The sequence below is a fragment of the Lotus japonicus genome, chromosome 4 (genome assembly GCF_012489685.1).
Source record: "Lotus japonicus ecotype B-129 chromosome 4, LjGifu_v1.2".
Lineage (NCBI taxonomy): Eukaryota > Viridiplantae > Streptophyta > Magnoliopsida > Fabales > Fabaceae > Lotus > Lotus japonicus.
In genome coordinates this window covers 83,694,187-83,706,603 of record NC_080044.1, presented here as the reverse complement: position 1 = coordinate 83,706,603, position 12,417 = coordinate 83,694,187, and the positions used below count along the sequence as shown (strand labels likewise).

Sequence of the window (12,417 nt, the reverse complement as noted above, 5' to 3'; positions counted from 1 at the left end):
GTCTTTGGTGGGCTGCAATTGCTGGATCCACCTTCTCCACTGCACTACACATGTGTGCTTAACTCTTCACTTTAGCTGGTTAGAATTCACACGCCAGCTCGATTTTCAATCACAATTTCTTTCTTTCTTTCTTGTGCTTCATTTAGTTACTTAGGGCACACAATCATGTTAAGCCTTTCATTTTCTGTTAATTATTAATTGGTGTGCTCTAGTTGGTAACCTAGTTATTGTTTTCATTTCTAGCAAGTTCAATCCTGCATTCTATTTCTATGGCTTCAAATCACGTATCAGCTGCTGCAGGTAGAATTCACTTTATCCTTTAACTTCACTACTAATTATATGTTCTTGCTTGATGCTACTGCTATTGTTTCTACAATTACAAATTACCTTCTTTCATACCCGAACTGACTATAACAAAGGGTGTTGTGTGTATCTCCCAACTGGGTGGGGTTGTGGGCTTAATATTCTTGTTGGTAATGAACCATAAACAATGGGCTTAGTCATTTAGTTTTGGTTATCCCTTTCGTCGTTGTCCATATCCACAGCGGTTTCTAGTGATTGACTGTTGGTCTAGACTGGGCATTCATTTCTTGTAGGTACCGAAATGAGGGGTTAGATTGGCTCACCTAAACATTCCTAGCAATCAAATTATAAGCAGCAATGTTAGAATGTGTTACTTTAGTTGGTGTATTAGTTTGTTATATTCTGTTTCAAAAAATTACCTTTGATTGTCGCTCGTTTGTTAAGAAGTTAGTTTCTGTTAGTGACACCCTGCTGAGAGAAGTTTGCATAAATACATATCTCTTTGTAATCATGATTCATCGTAATGAATATTAGGAAATGTTCATCAGGAATGTGCAGAAGTTTCAAATAACGAGAACTTAAATAACAACAATCAAGCCTTTTTGCATTAGTTTGGAGACATAATAGCATTGATGAGAAAAATAATAGCATGACTAAGACCTGATTGTTTGAGGATCAAGAAGAGCAGGGTCCAATCTAGGACATATGGGCCAAACTTCACCGTTGAATGTAGACTAGGTCAAACAACATCTGGTACAACGAAGGGCACTGTATCTGGGACAACTATGGTCAAACTTCATCCAGGATAGTCAGGGATAATATACATTTAGGATGGCCATAGGCTTCCAAAGGATGATATGACACTGGGGTGAGTTCACCTGCAGCTTTTGAGGTAGGTCGTAGAAACGTAAAAACCACTATAGAAAGAGAAAACCTAAGAGAAAAGGGGTTGGCTGGAATTTGTGCATGATCCATGGGAATAAAATTATCATGGAGATAATAACTTTGTTACAATAGAGTTCTAGATTTGAGGGAACTTACAAGAAACCTCACATAAGATGGTAGGTACTACTTTTTTTTTGTACACCGGAAAGATAAACTACACCTTCCAAGTAAGTACTGTTATCCTTCAGAGATATTCATATGATATCTTCCCCTCCCAACCCATATATCCCCTGACTCTTACCACTAGAGCTATCATTCGGGGACAGGTAAGTACTGCTTTGATATCATATTCAAGATATTAGGAATAATGATGTAAAAAAAAAAAGCTATTAGGAACAAAATATATTGATATTGGTGAGAATGATATATTGGGTGTTATTAGATAAGATAAAGCACTAATTGCTAATTATATTGTGCTACATTTGTAACCCTAATTAATAAGAAACAAATGTTGATATATAAGGTAACATTGAAACCAATCATAAGAGACAATTAAAGTTACCCTTAAGCCATAACAGTTTCAATTTATTTATCATACATTCTAACATAGATGATAATCAATCTTACTGTGATGCAAACTTAAAACTTTCATCCACAAATTGGATAGTTGAATTTTGTCAATTTTTTTATAAAAAGACGATTAAAGTCACTTAGTGGTCTTTCTAATTCAATCAATGGACTGTTATGGTCACACACTTGTCTCCCTGGCGACAGCCCCGCCGCCACCCAAACGAAGTCGTCTTCCTACCCCTACCCGTGGCAAAGCAGACCAGGTCCGAGAAATTCGGGTGTGTACTAACCGCACGTGCCGCCGGCAAGGATCCTTTCAAACCCTGGAAACCCTCTCCAGCCTCGCTCCTCCAAACGTCGCCGTAAGGCCTTGCGGCTGCTTGGGCCGGTGTGGCAGTGGCCCCAACCTGGTACTCCTGCCGGATGGCTTCATCGTGGGCCATTGCGGGACCGCAGCTCGGTCAGCAGAGATTATGGCAAGTCTGTTTGCTGGAGGAGATAACTATGGCCAAGACCCCACGAAGAATAGTTTGGATGCCCTTGCTTTGAGGAAGAGAGCAGATATTGAGTTTGAGAAGCGAAATTTCGTTGAGGCTGAGCTTCTCCTCTCACAGGTAGGTAGGTACACCCTGCCCTTCCTGTTTTTCTTTCAAAAGTTAGAGAGACTGATTGTGTCATGAAATAATTGTTGCAGGCTATAGATTTAAAGTCATTTGGTGGCATGCATGTCACATTTAAATGCAGGTTTGTCAAACTTACTTATGAATTATGATTTTGCTCGGCCACTGTTTTGATTCCATTTTTATTCCCAATTAATTTTCAGCTTCATTCCGAATTCACTAAAATATGTATTTTGGTATGTGATAATCTATGGATTCAGGATTTGGATCCTTTTTAACCTGATATGGTCATATAAGAACATTGCGGAGGCTATTGGTTTCCCTCCTCTTCTCTGTCACCTCTCACCGTAAAGACTTCCACAGCTCAGCTTCCCGCTGCTCTCCCCTCCTTGCCACTGGCCCAACTCATCGAAGTCTCTTCATCTTCCTTCCCCTCCACAGGGGCAATAATCAATCAACTGTGGCCAGAGTCACTATGTGGTTTTCCCACACTGCTACTGCCTCTGAGATCAGTGGTGCTTATTGAATCTAGATTTGTCTCCATAGTACCGCTCCACTGCATTGCCTGTCCTTTCTCGCCTCCTCTCCCAAAAAAAAGACTAAAGTTGTATTCTCAATATTTCCTTTTTAATTCAGGCTGAAGACCTTCAAAAGATATCAGACTGTGTCTTAGTTACGAAGGTTTAGCAAAGGATGTAGTAAACCAGGTGATTTATTCATATTTCACAAACCTGGTAGAGAAACTAAAGTAGCTTCCTGGTCTTCTGGCAGGAATTTGGCACTTCGATGATGATCTATTGCTTTTTATTGAAGTTGTGGCTGGGCTTTATGATAGTTATCTATAACATTCCCTTCTAGCATCTAGGAAAAAATCTACGTCTCTGAAGTTAGCTACATTATACATATCTTGACCAATCCATTTCTTTCTTCCTGTTGTTCCTTTCCTCTTACCAGGCTTCTGCCTAAATAGCCAAGCTTTTTTTCAATCATATATTTTTTAAATATTAGTTGATTCAAAATTGTTAGTTGAGCAAGTAGTTGGGGGTTCGAATCCCAACTCTTGCGAATAGAAAAAACTCTTCTGCCGGCCCCCTACCGCTTAGTGCGCTGACCGTGGGGCGAGGGATTAGTCTCACGGTTGTCGGCTGTGGGGATACCTTGGTCAAGACAAAAAAATTGTTAGTTGAGGTTAGTTTTCAGCCTGAGTAAATCATGTATCTCAGTAAATTATCTTGACGCTGCTTCTTGTGCAGAAATATGTGTAATCATTTCAAGGGATATATTTAGAAAAGTAAGCAGAAGCCACATCTTGAGCAATAAGCTGAAGTTCCACTAAGAAGCCACAGTTAGAAAAATGGTATACATTGCTCCGAAATTAGATAATTACTACCAAGCTGGAAGAACAATATAATCCTCGAGTTTGACGGCACGATCTTATTTCTATACTTGCTTACATATGTAAGAAACCAAGCATTGGGTAGACAGACAGACCCATGGTTTTGAGTTATCCTATTTAAGAAAAAGTTTCCTAGGTGAGTTGCAGATTCATTACCAACAGCATCTTGGATGTGTTGATGATGTCAATGGTTACCTGCTTGCTTTTCTCTCCTTTAAATGATCGTGATTCCAATTCTTACTCTCTTACTTTGACTATGAGAGTTAAAGAGAAAATGAGAGGATGGAAAAAACATAGACATTTTTATTGGGGACTAATGATTTTCTTCAAAACGAGTGAACGGCTGTGGTACTCTGACATGATACATGTTAAAAAGATACATAAGAGGATCTAAATCCTATTGTGTATTTTTTACATTCAGGTCATTGGTAAGGCTGGAATTGGGAAACTACTCTGGTGCCCTCAATGATGCTACAGAGGCTCTGGCATTAGCTCCCCGGTATTCTGAGGTGACTCCAATTCTTTTATTCTTTCTGTAATGTACATTTGGAGTTGCTGGGAGTTGGGAATTGGGATCAAACAGTGAGACTGAGGCACCCATATAAAAGATGGCAGTTCATGGACCTCGACCACTTCCCATGCCCCCTGTTAAAAAAACTAATACATTCATTCTCCTGAAAAATTGCTACTTTATCAAGTACTTATAGGCTTATAGCTTATAGTACAAATAGCACAAATGAATGTTTTAATTTGAAAATTTTAGGCAGTGAGTGAAAGTTATACCTTCCGACTGTTACCAGTACCCCTCGTTAAAATGTCATAGCAAGAGATTTTGTCCAGTTATTCCTTTAGATTTTGTCCAGATATTCCCTGAATTGTATTTGCCCATCTTCCGTGTAGATATGGTCATTTCTCACTCATATTTGCTGTCCTATGTTTAAACAAACAGCTATTCACACAATACATATGATTCAGGGCTCTTGTGCTATTTAAATGTACTTTCTCACTTGTTAAAATTTTGATGTTTTTTTTCTTTTTTAATTCACTTTGCAGGCTTATATCTGCGTAGGTAATGCCTTTTTGGCATTGGACAAATTTGATTTGGCAGAACAGTCATATTTAGCAGCTTTAGATATAGATCCTTCGATCCGTCATTCTAAATCGTTCAAGGTAGCATTGAATCTTCGAGTTTGAATTCGGCTATTCTGGTCATATGCATTTCTTTTACCATAAACACCTACGACTTTGTGAAGAAAGATCTAGTAAAACTGATGAGAGAGAACAATGATTGTATTTCCCATGGATTTTGGGAGCCATGTCCAGCATTAATCTCAACAATAGAACTAATCCTTGAAAGGAATCAAAGAATATTGGCTTTTGGATTGATATCCTCTCAAAATAAAGTTTTTAATAATCTCATAGACATGGGCACATGGCAAAATAAATTTGATGAATTAATTATCAAAATGTTGTTTTGTTTCGGTTTGCCTGTTCACAGCTTTAAAGTGACTATTCTACTGTATAATCATCTTTCTTTACATTCATGTTTAAGCAGGTTCGAATAGCAATGCTTAAGGAGAAACTTGCTGCTGCTAATAGGACATAAATGTGCCTTGTGAATGAAAGTCCCCTTAATTCAATTACAATGATGTCAGGACTGAGAAGGAATAAAAAAAAAAAAATTTCAAGGTATGAAAATGCCTTGTGCATTGTATTTAAGGAGATTCAAGTGAAGTTTATCCAATAAAAATAATTATTATTACTCTCTATGTCCCCTATTATAAGTCGTTTTTACTTTTTACTCAATTCTCTAAGATTAACAAAATTAGTTAAGAGTAATAAATTTGAAGTATTTTAAAAAAACTTTCCAAAAATCAAGCAAAATTTTGGGAAACATGAAAATTATTTGAATATGGACTATTAAATACGAAGGTAAACATGGAAAAATATAATTAATGTTTCATAGATAATGTAAAGTGACTTATATTATGCGACAAGGAAAACTAAAAAAATGTGACTTATAATAGGGGACGGAGGGAGTAACATTCCTTTTACCTTCTAAATTTTGTCATTTTGGTCTAGCACAATAGAAATTTAATGTATATGCATTATCAGTGTAAATCTTATTTACACTAACATCAAATGATTGTTTGACATGTTAAAAATCAAAATTTAATAAAAATTAAAAATTATGTTACCCGTGTTTTAGCAAGAGCTAATGTGTCATAAAATAAATGAAGTATAATGTAAAACAAAAAAGAATCAAAATTAAACAGAGAAAATCGTATATGCACTAAATCACTTTTACATTATCAACCAATAAAATTTTAGAGACGTAGGAGAAGTAATTTTGTACCTAATTAATTAAATTATAATATGATTTTAAATAATGATGTGACACATCTCTGAAATTTTATTGATTAACAATGTAATATTATCCTTTTTTGGTGGTGAGGTTGAATGATACCTTGATTACGCTTATTCTGAAAGTGGATCATGCTTCTCAATTGAAACCGTTTTAGCCTTGGTAATGTGTCCTACAAAGTGGTCACTAAGATCATAGCTAGGAGGATGAGTGTGATGCAACATCTCATTGGGACTTAGCAGTGTAGTTTCGTTCCGGGCGACATAGTAATGATAATATCATCATAACTCAGGATGTTATCCACTTTATGAATAGCAAGAAAGGTAAGGATGATTGGATGACAGTCAAAGTTAACTTTGAGAAGGCTTATGATAGAGTGAATCCGAGTTTTGTTAAGAAACCTTGGTGGATGTTGATTTCCTAGTAGATGAATATTGTACTTATGAACCAAGTATTATGAATGAAGTATCAACAATTATTTAGAATATTTCCAATTTCTCTCGTCATAAACTAAAAAAGTTAATCCAATAATTTCAACAGCTTACTCTTACAAAGTCTATTTGCAATAACATGGATAGAGTGTGTCCGAAGAGGACACTCTGACCAGGATGACTCGCTGGGTTAGTTGAGAAGCCATGTGCAAGCCTAAAAGTGCATGTGACCTTGGTTTTGGGACAAACTCGTTTGGTGAATACTAGTTTCATGATGAAAGCAACTTGGAATGCTGATAAGGATATGGAGAACCTTTGGGTTAAAGTAATGCGTATTAAATATAAGTTTGGCAATAATATGATTCTCAAAATCAAAAGATTTACTAATGAATTTTTCTTTTAGAAAGGGGTTCGATCGGGCTAGAATTCGCTGCAAGATATTTTTTGTTGGAGAATTGATAATGGCAGAGATGGGTGCAGGGTGTGCTAGTTCTAATTTTTGTGCAATGTTGGTGTCCCATATTCAGAGCCTTATAGCGGATTTTTCGAGTGTCGTTTGGAGATTAATCCTGTGGCGATGCTCTTGCAAAATTTGGGGGATGGCAATGGGTCTAGGGTACCCGCAAAAATTACCCACAATGGGTAGGGTAAAACCCCGCAAAATGGGTATGGAGATGGGCATGGGTAAATACCAGCAAAAAATAGTGGGTACGGGTGCGGGTATGGGTACTATAGTACCCAACCCGCCCATACCCGCACACACATACTACACTCATAATTAGTAGTATATTAGTAAACTTGAAGTATAACTTTCTAACTTCTTTTAAAAAATTAAGAGAAAAAGGATGATGCACCGACGGTGTAAAGTTTTTTTACACCGTCAACCAATCACAATTTACGAATGTGCCACGTCAATTAATGAAATTAAATAAAATGAGAGATTTTCTCACATCCTTGAAATCTGATTGGTTGACGGTGTAAAAAAACTTTACACCGTCGGTGCATAGAAATTAAACTCAAAAATTAATAAGGTCTTTATATTTTTAAATATATATTGTAAATTTATTCTCACTTATTTTTAAAACAAGTTAGTAACCTATAACTTTAGGAGTTTTATAACAAATCTAAAATTATAAATTTAAAGCTTAACTTCCTCACTTATTTTTTTTTTTTGGAAAAATATACTTATTCGAATGATTTTACTTGCTAAATATTTGGATGGTTGTTCATATTTTTAATAAAAAAAAATTATTTTATAATACTTGTTATATTTTGATTTTCTATTAAAAAATCATGAAAGTTAAATTTTGCTTAACTAAATTGCGGGTAACGGGCACGGATACGGGCATATAGGTACCCAGAGGGTGTGGGGACGGGTACTCAGGTTGATACCCACGCGGGTATGGGGACGGGTACGAGTGCTTTTTAAAAACACGGGTATGGGGATGGGTACCATAGTACCCTACCCATTGTCATCCCTAGGTGGATATGGGAGTATTGCTCTGTATATTGATGTTTCTCATAGTTTTGTCAAAATTACTAAAACATTCAAAAGTTGAAGTTTCCGAAAGTGTAAGTTTTTTTTAGTGAATTACACTTCCGAAAGCATACAATTTTCCACTTCTTAAAGTGAAGGCTTAATTGCACTTTTGGTCCCCCAACTTTTCCGTTTATACGAAAACCATCCCCTAACTAAGAAATTAGCAAAAAACATCCCCGAAGTTATTCTCGGTTAACACATTTGGTCTCTTTAGTATTTTTCATCCAAAATCTAACAGTTTGAGGGATCAAAAGTGCAATTAAGTCAACTTTCTCACCAACGTGATCCGCACTTTTGGTCCTCCAACTTTCCATTTTGTTCCACTCAATTGCACGTTTAATCCCTAAGACTGTTAGATTTTGGATGGAAAATACTAAAGGGACCAAATATGTTAACGGAGTGTAACTTCGGGGATGTTTTTTTGCTAATTTCTTAGTTAGGAGACAGTTTTCGCATAAAGGATAAACTTAGGGGACCAAAAATGCAATTAAGCCTAAAATGAAAAAAATATTCTGGAAGTTGAATTTGTGGAAAGTGAAAAATATTATCTTCTGGAAGTGGAAGCACATTTTCGATGTCTTCAAAGGTGCATTATGCATATGCCATGCACTGGTGCATGATGTATTACTAGCCATAGAAATGGAATATTTCATAAAGATATTATATCTATGACCTAATAGAACTATATTATTGATTGAATTAGCCTCACCCTCATCATTCTTTTTTTCCTTTTGCTCTTCCTTATGATTTGTCACTTCTTCCGACGTTGAGTGAAATCCCAGATCTTACCCACCCAGAAAAATTTAACAACCTAGATCAATTAAACAAGGTGTTGGGGCGTGAAAAAGATTTGAGAGAGGGAAGGATCCAGAGGAAGAAAGAGAGATCAGAACGAGAACGAAAGATAGAAAGGTGTTGGAGCGTCACCATAAGGTAAGCCACCATCGTTCTCGCAGCAGCCACCATCTCATCATTGTGTCGCTCGTAGCAAGCTCAACGCCACCAGCCAGGGTCACGGGGCATACAATATCAAGAGGTCCAACGAACATCAATTGAGGTGTGTTGAATATTTTGTCTCTGTATTGACTGCATTTTGTCTAAGGTACTTATGGTAGTTTGTTATGTTTCATGGTGTGACAAACAACATTGTTTTTGTCTAATGTGCAACCGAATGTTCTAGGCATCTGGTAGAACATTGTGATTCGGGTTGCTGTGTGATCTTTACGTATATTACGTGAAGCATTAATTGTCAAGATGATATGAAGTGATTCTACGCGGTTTACAAGCTGTGCATATCTTATGTGATTTGGAGAATTAATATATTTTGAGAAATACGGTTAATTCGTGTGGACCAAGTAATTATGGTGTTTTGGTTCTGTTTTATTGTGGAAGTAAATCTTTTCAAGATTTGTTCTTGTTTTACTACATGTACTTTGTGGTGCTCAACCCATTGAAGACGTCGTCTGAAGAGCATTTATTTAAGTTGATCAAGAAACCCTAGCTGATGTACGTGGAATATCAGTTGTGTTGCTTGTGCTATTAGAGTTTTCTTTGTGCGTCCATTGTGTGTTTATTGTAATCAACTCTAGTGCTTTCTTTGTGAACTAAAGCACCGAGTTATTGTGTTTCGTTGAGTTTCAATCTCTTCATCCTTATAGTACTTTGTGATTCAATCATTGGGCAGTGGTTGTTGAGAAAAAGTGAGAGAGACTCTCGTACTTAGGGGGAGTATTAAGTAGTAATACATTGGGTAGCAATTAGGTTGTAAGGCTTTGAACAAGGAATGTTCTTGTAAGACCGGGTGTATCTAAACTACTAATAGTGGATTTCCTTTATTGGGTGAAAACTCTCCAGACGTAGGTGACGTTGCACCGAACTGGGTTACCAATTCCTTGTGTTATTTTACTTTGTTGTTTTAAGTTTCTTAAGCACCATGTTTAACTTTGTGTTTTGTTGTATGCATGTTCTACACAATGTCCTGAACATTATGTAACACATAAATCCAAGCTAAACGAGAATTTCAAGGCCGCAATCGAGTCAATGATGATGAAAGTTCAAACCTTTTGAGGGAAAATCGAGCCAACGATGATAAAAGTTTGAAGCTTCGAGGGAATATCGAGCCAACGATGATGAAAGTCTAAAGCTTCGAGGGCGGATCAAGCCAACGATGATGAAAGTTCGAAATAGATTGAGCTAATGATTGTGAAAGTTCAAAGCTTGAGGGTAGGTCAAGCCAACTGAGCTTCTATAGAACCACGACCCCATGCTTTCTCTTCTCTGTCATTGAGTCTGTACCCCGTTGCTACTGATCTATATTCCCCTAATTTAGCAAAAAATGTTAGCGGAAAAATTGAAGAAAGGGGAAAATGGGTGATAAAACCCCAATTCAATTTGCTGCTTCTGGTTCCTAATCTTCTTATAGGACAACATCTTTTTTTGGTTGATCTTATGGTTCCTACTCTTGAGTGTGGGTAGTAAATGGATCTCCATCGAGGAAGGGGGAACTTGTGGTTATCGGATCTTCGATGAACACAGGTGAGGTAGGGGCGGAGGACGACAAAGTGGTTGACTGACTAGTGTCGATTGACACCACCGCCAAAACAGAGAGAAAGATAATTTTGTAATGTTATTTTTTTCTCAATCATTTATTATTACCAGCTATAACTGGTCATTTTCACTCTTGCACGGTGCAAGTAGCACCCAATAAGCCACTCATTTTTTCTTTTCAAAAGGTTTACATTATGAAATGTAAAAAAAAATTATAGGTTGAAACTCTGAGTATTGGATGTATAAAAAGGACATTTCCGAAAAAATTTGAATATGGATATTTTGATAAACAATGAATTCCCCTTATTGAAATAAAGTTGGGCATGGCCGCATGGGCCGTGTGATCCACGAGATTTTAATTTGAGGTTTTTTTCCGATGATTTATGATTTACTAGTACTATTACCCGTGCGATGCACGGGGGTTATTCATTTGTGTTTATCGTGTATATTTTTTCTTTTTAAATTTGTGTTTTTTTTATGTTTATTGATAGAAAATTTATTATGAGTTAAAAGAATAAAATTAATTTTAGATATTATTAAACATAAATTTGTATTCTTTTTCAAGTGATGAATGTATTTGTTTTTATTTTGTAGAAGCCGTACATTTTTTTTTTGGTTTTTGTCCTGACTTTTTTTGTATGAGCTTGGATTAAATATGTACTTACCACTACGTTGCGTAATAAGTCTTCGTCTATATGTAAAATATCATCACTTAAATACTCTCAGGTTTCTTTCCATACAAATTATGCCCTTAAAAGCATATATGATAATAGTAATGTAGCAAAAAGTTTTATAAGATTGTTTGTTGTGCCGCAATGCAAAGTTTCTGTTACTTCATCAATGTATTCTTTATCATCTTCAAGTAAACTCATAGTATAGCACACGTCCTTGAATGTGTCATATATAAATTTATATACTTTTCTTATTCTTTGAAATGAATGAGTCTCTTTGTAAAATTTAGCAATAACCTTAGATAATATTAACTTTTTTATAGCCTATAATTTGTCAAAATCTGTGTTACTTTTGTTACATTTATCAAAAGAAATTATGAATTAAAAGCTTTAAATTAAATTTAGATATAAAAAATCATAAATTTGGAAGTTTTGTTTTATCGTGAAAAAAACATGAAAATAAACCTATTTGTAAACCATGGAAACTGTCCAATATTAAGTAGGATGGAATCAATAGGAAATCATTACAAAATCAAAGAGCAAGTTATAGCACATTTAGACATTCTAAGCTAAAAAATCAGTATCTAGCCTCTGGGTATATGCACTTGCAAAATGACTAAAAGTTCGAGCCTTAATTCAATGCAAATATGTAAACACAGACTATATGAACTGCACATTTTGAATGAGCGTTGCTGCTAATTTATATAGTTGTAGGGCCGGTTAGTGGAAAATTTATTTTTTAGAGTGATATCATATTTAGTATTAAAACCACCACCTTTAATTTTTATATTCTAATATTAATATTAATTAATAACTGCTTAATAATTCTCTAGATCAAAACATATTAATTGTGACCTATGGAATTCCCTAAAGTATATGAACTAAATAGTAATGAGCTAAATAATAATACACTCATTTACAAAAATTTCAAGGTAAATAATTAATGTTTTAATAAAATTAAAAACCATTAATTTAATACTTATATAGTTTCAGGGAAAAGGGATAATGAGAAGGTTATTTTCTACATTGATATCATATTAAACCCACTATCTTTATCTTTTATGGATTAATATTAATATTAATTTTTAT

At 35.5% G+C, this 12,417-nt stretch overlaps 1 protein-coding gene across 3 annotated transcripts in view; it reads left to right on the top strand.

The window, feature by feature from the left end:
* LOC130712142 (uncharacterized) overlaps positions 1 to 5,536 on the top strand; it is a 5,714-nt gene extending 178 nt beyond the window's left edge. The window contains exons 1-7 of one of the 3 annotated variants that reach the window (XM_057561982.1): positions 1 to 78; positions 244 to 300; positions 1,963 to 2,372; positions 2,453 to 2,502; positions 4,196 to 4,283; positions 4,828 to 4,944; positions 5,330 to 5,536. The exon at positions 1 to 78 is cut by the window's left edge and continues 178 nt beyond it. In XM_057561982.1, coding sequence (XP_057417965.1) covers positions 270 to 300; positions 1,963 to 2,372; positions 2,453 to 2,502; positions 4,196 to 4,283; positions 4,828 to 4,944; positions 5,330 to 5,380 — 747 coding nt within the window. In that variant the 5' untranslated portion in view covers positions 1 to 78; positions 244 to 269 and the 3' untranslated portion in view covers positions 5,381 to 5,536. Of the gene's footprint in view, positions 79 to 243; positions 301 to 1,878; positions 2,373 to 2,452; positions 2,503 to 4,195; positions 4,284 to 4,827; positions 4,945 to 5,329 lie in introns of those variants that run through there. The other 2 variants (XM_057561981.1, XM_057561983.1) reach the window with 2 other exon arrangements.
* The last annotated feature ends 6,881 nt before the right edge of the window (positions 5,537 to 12,417 follow it).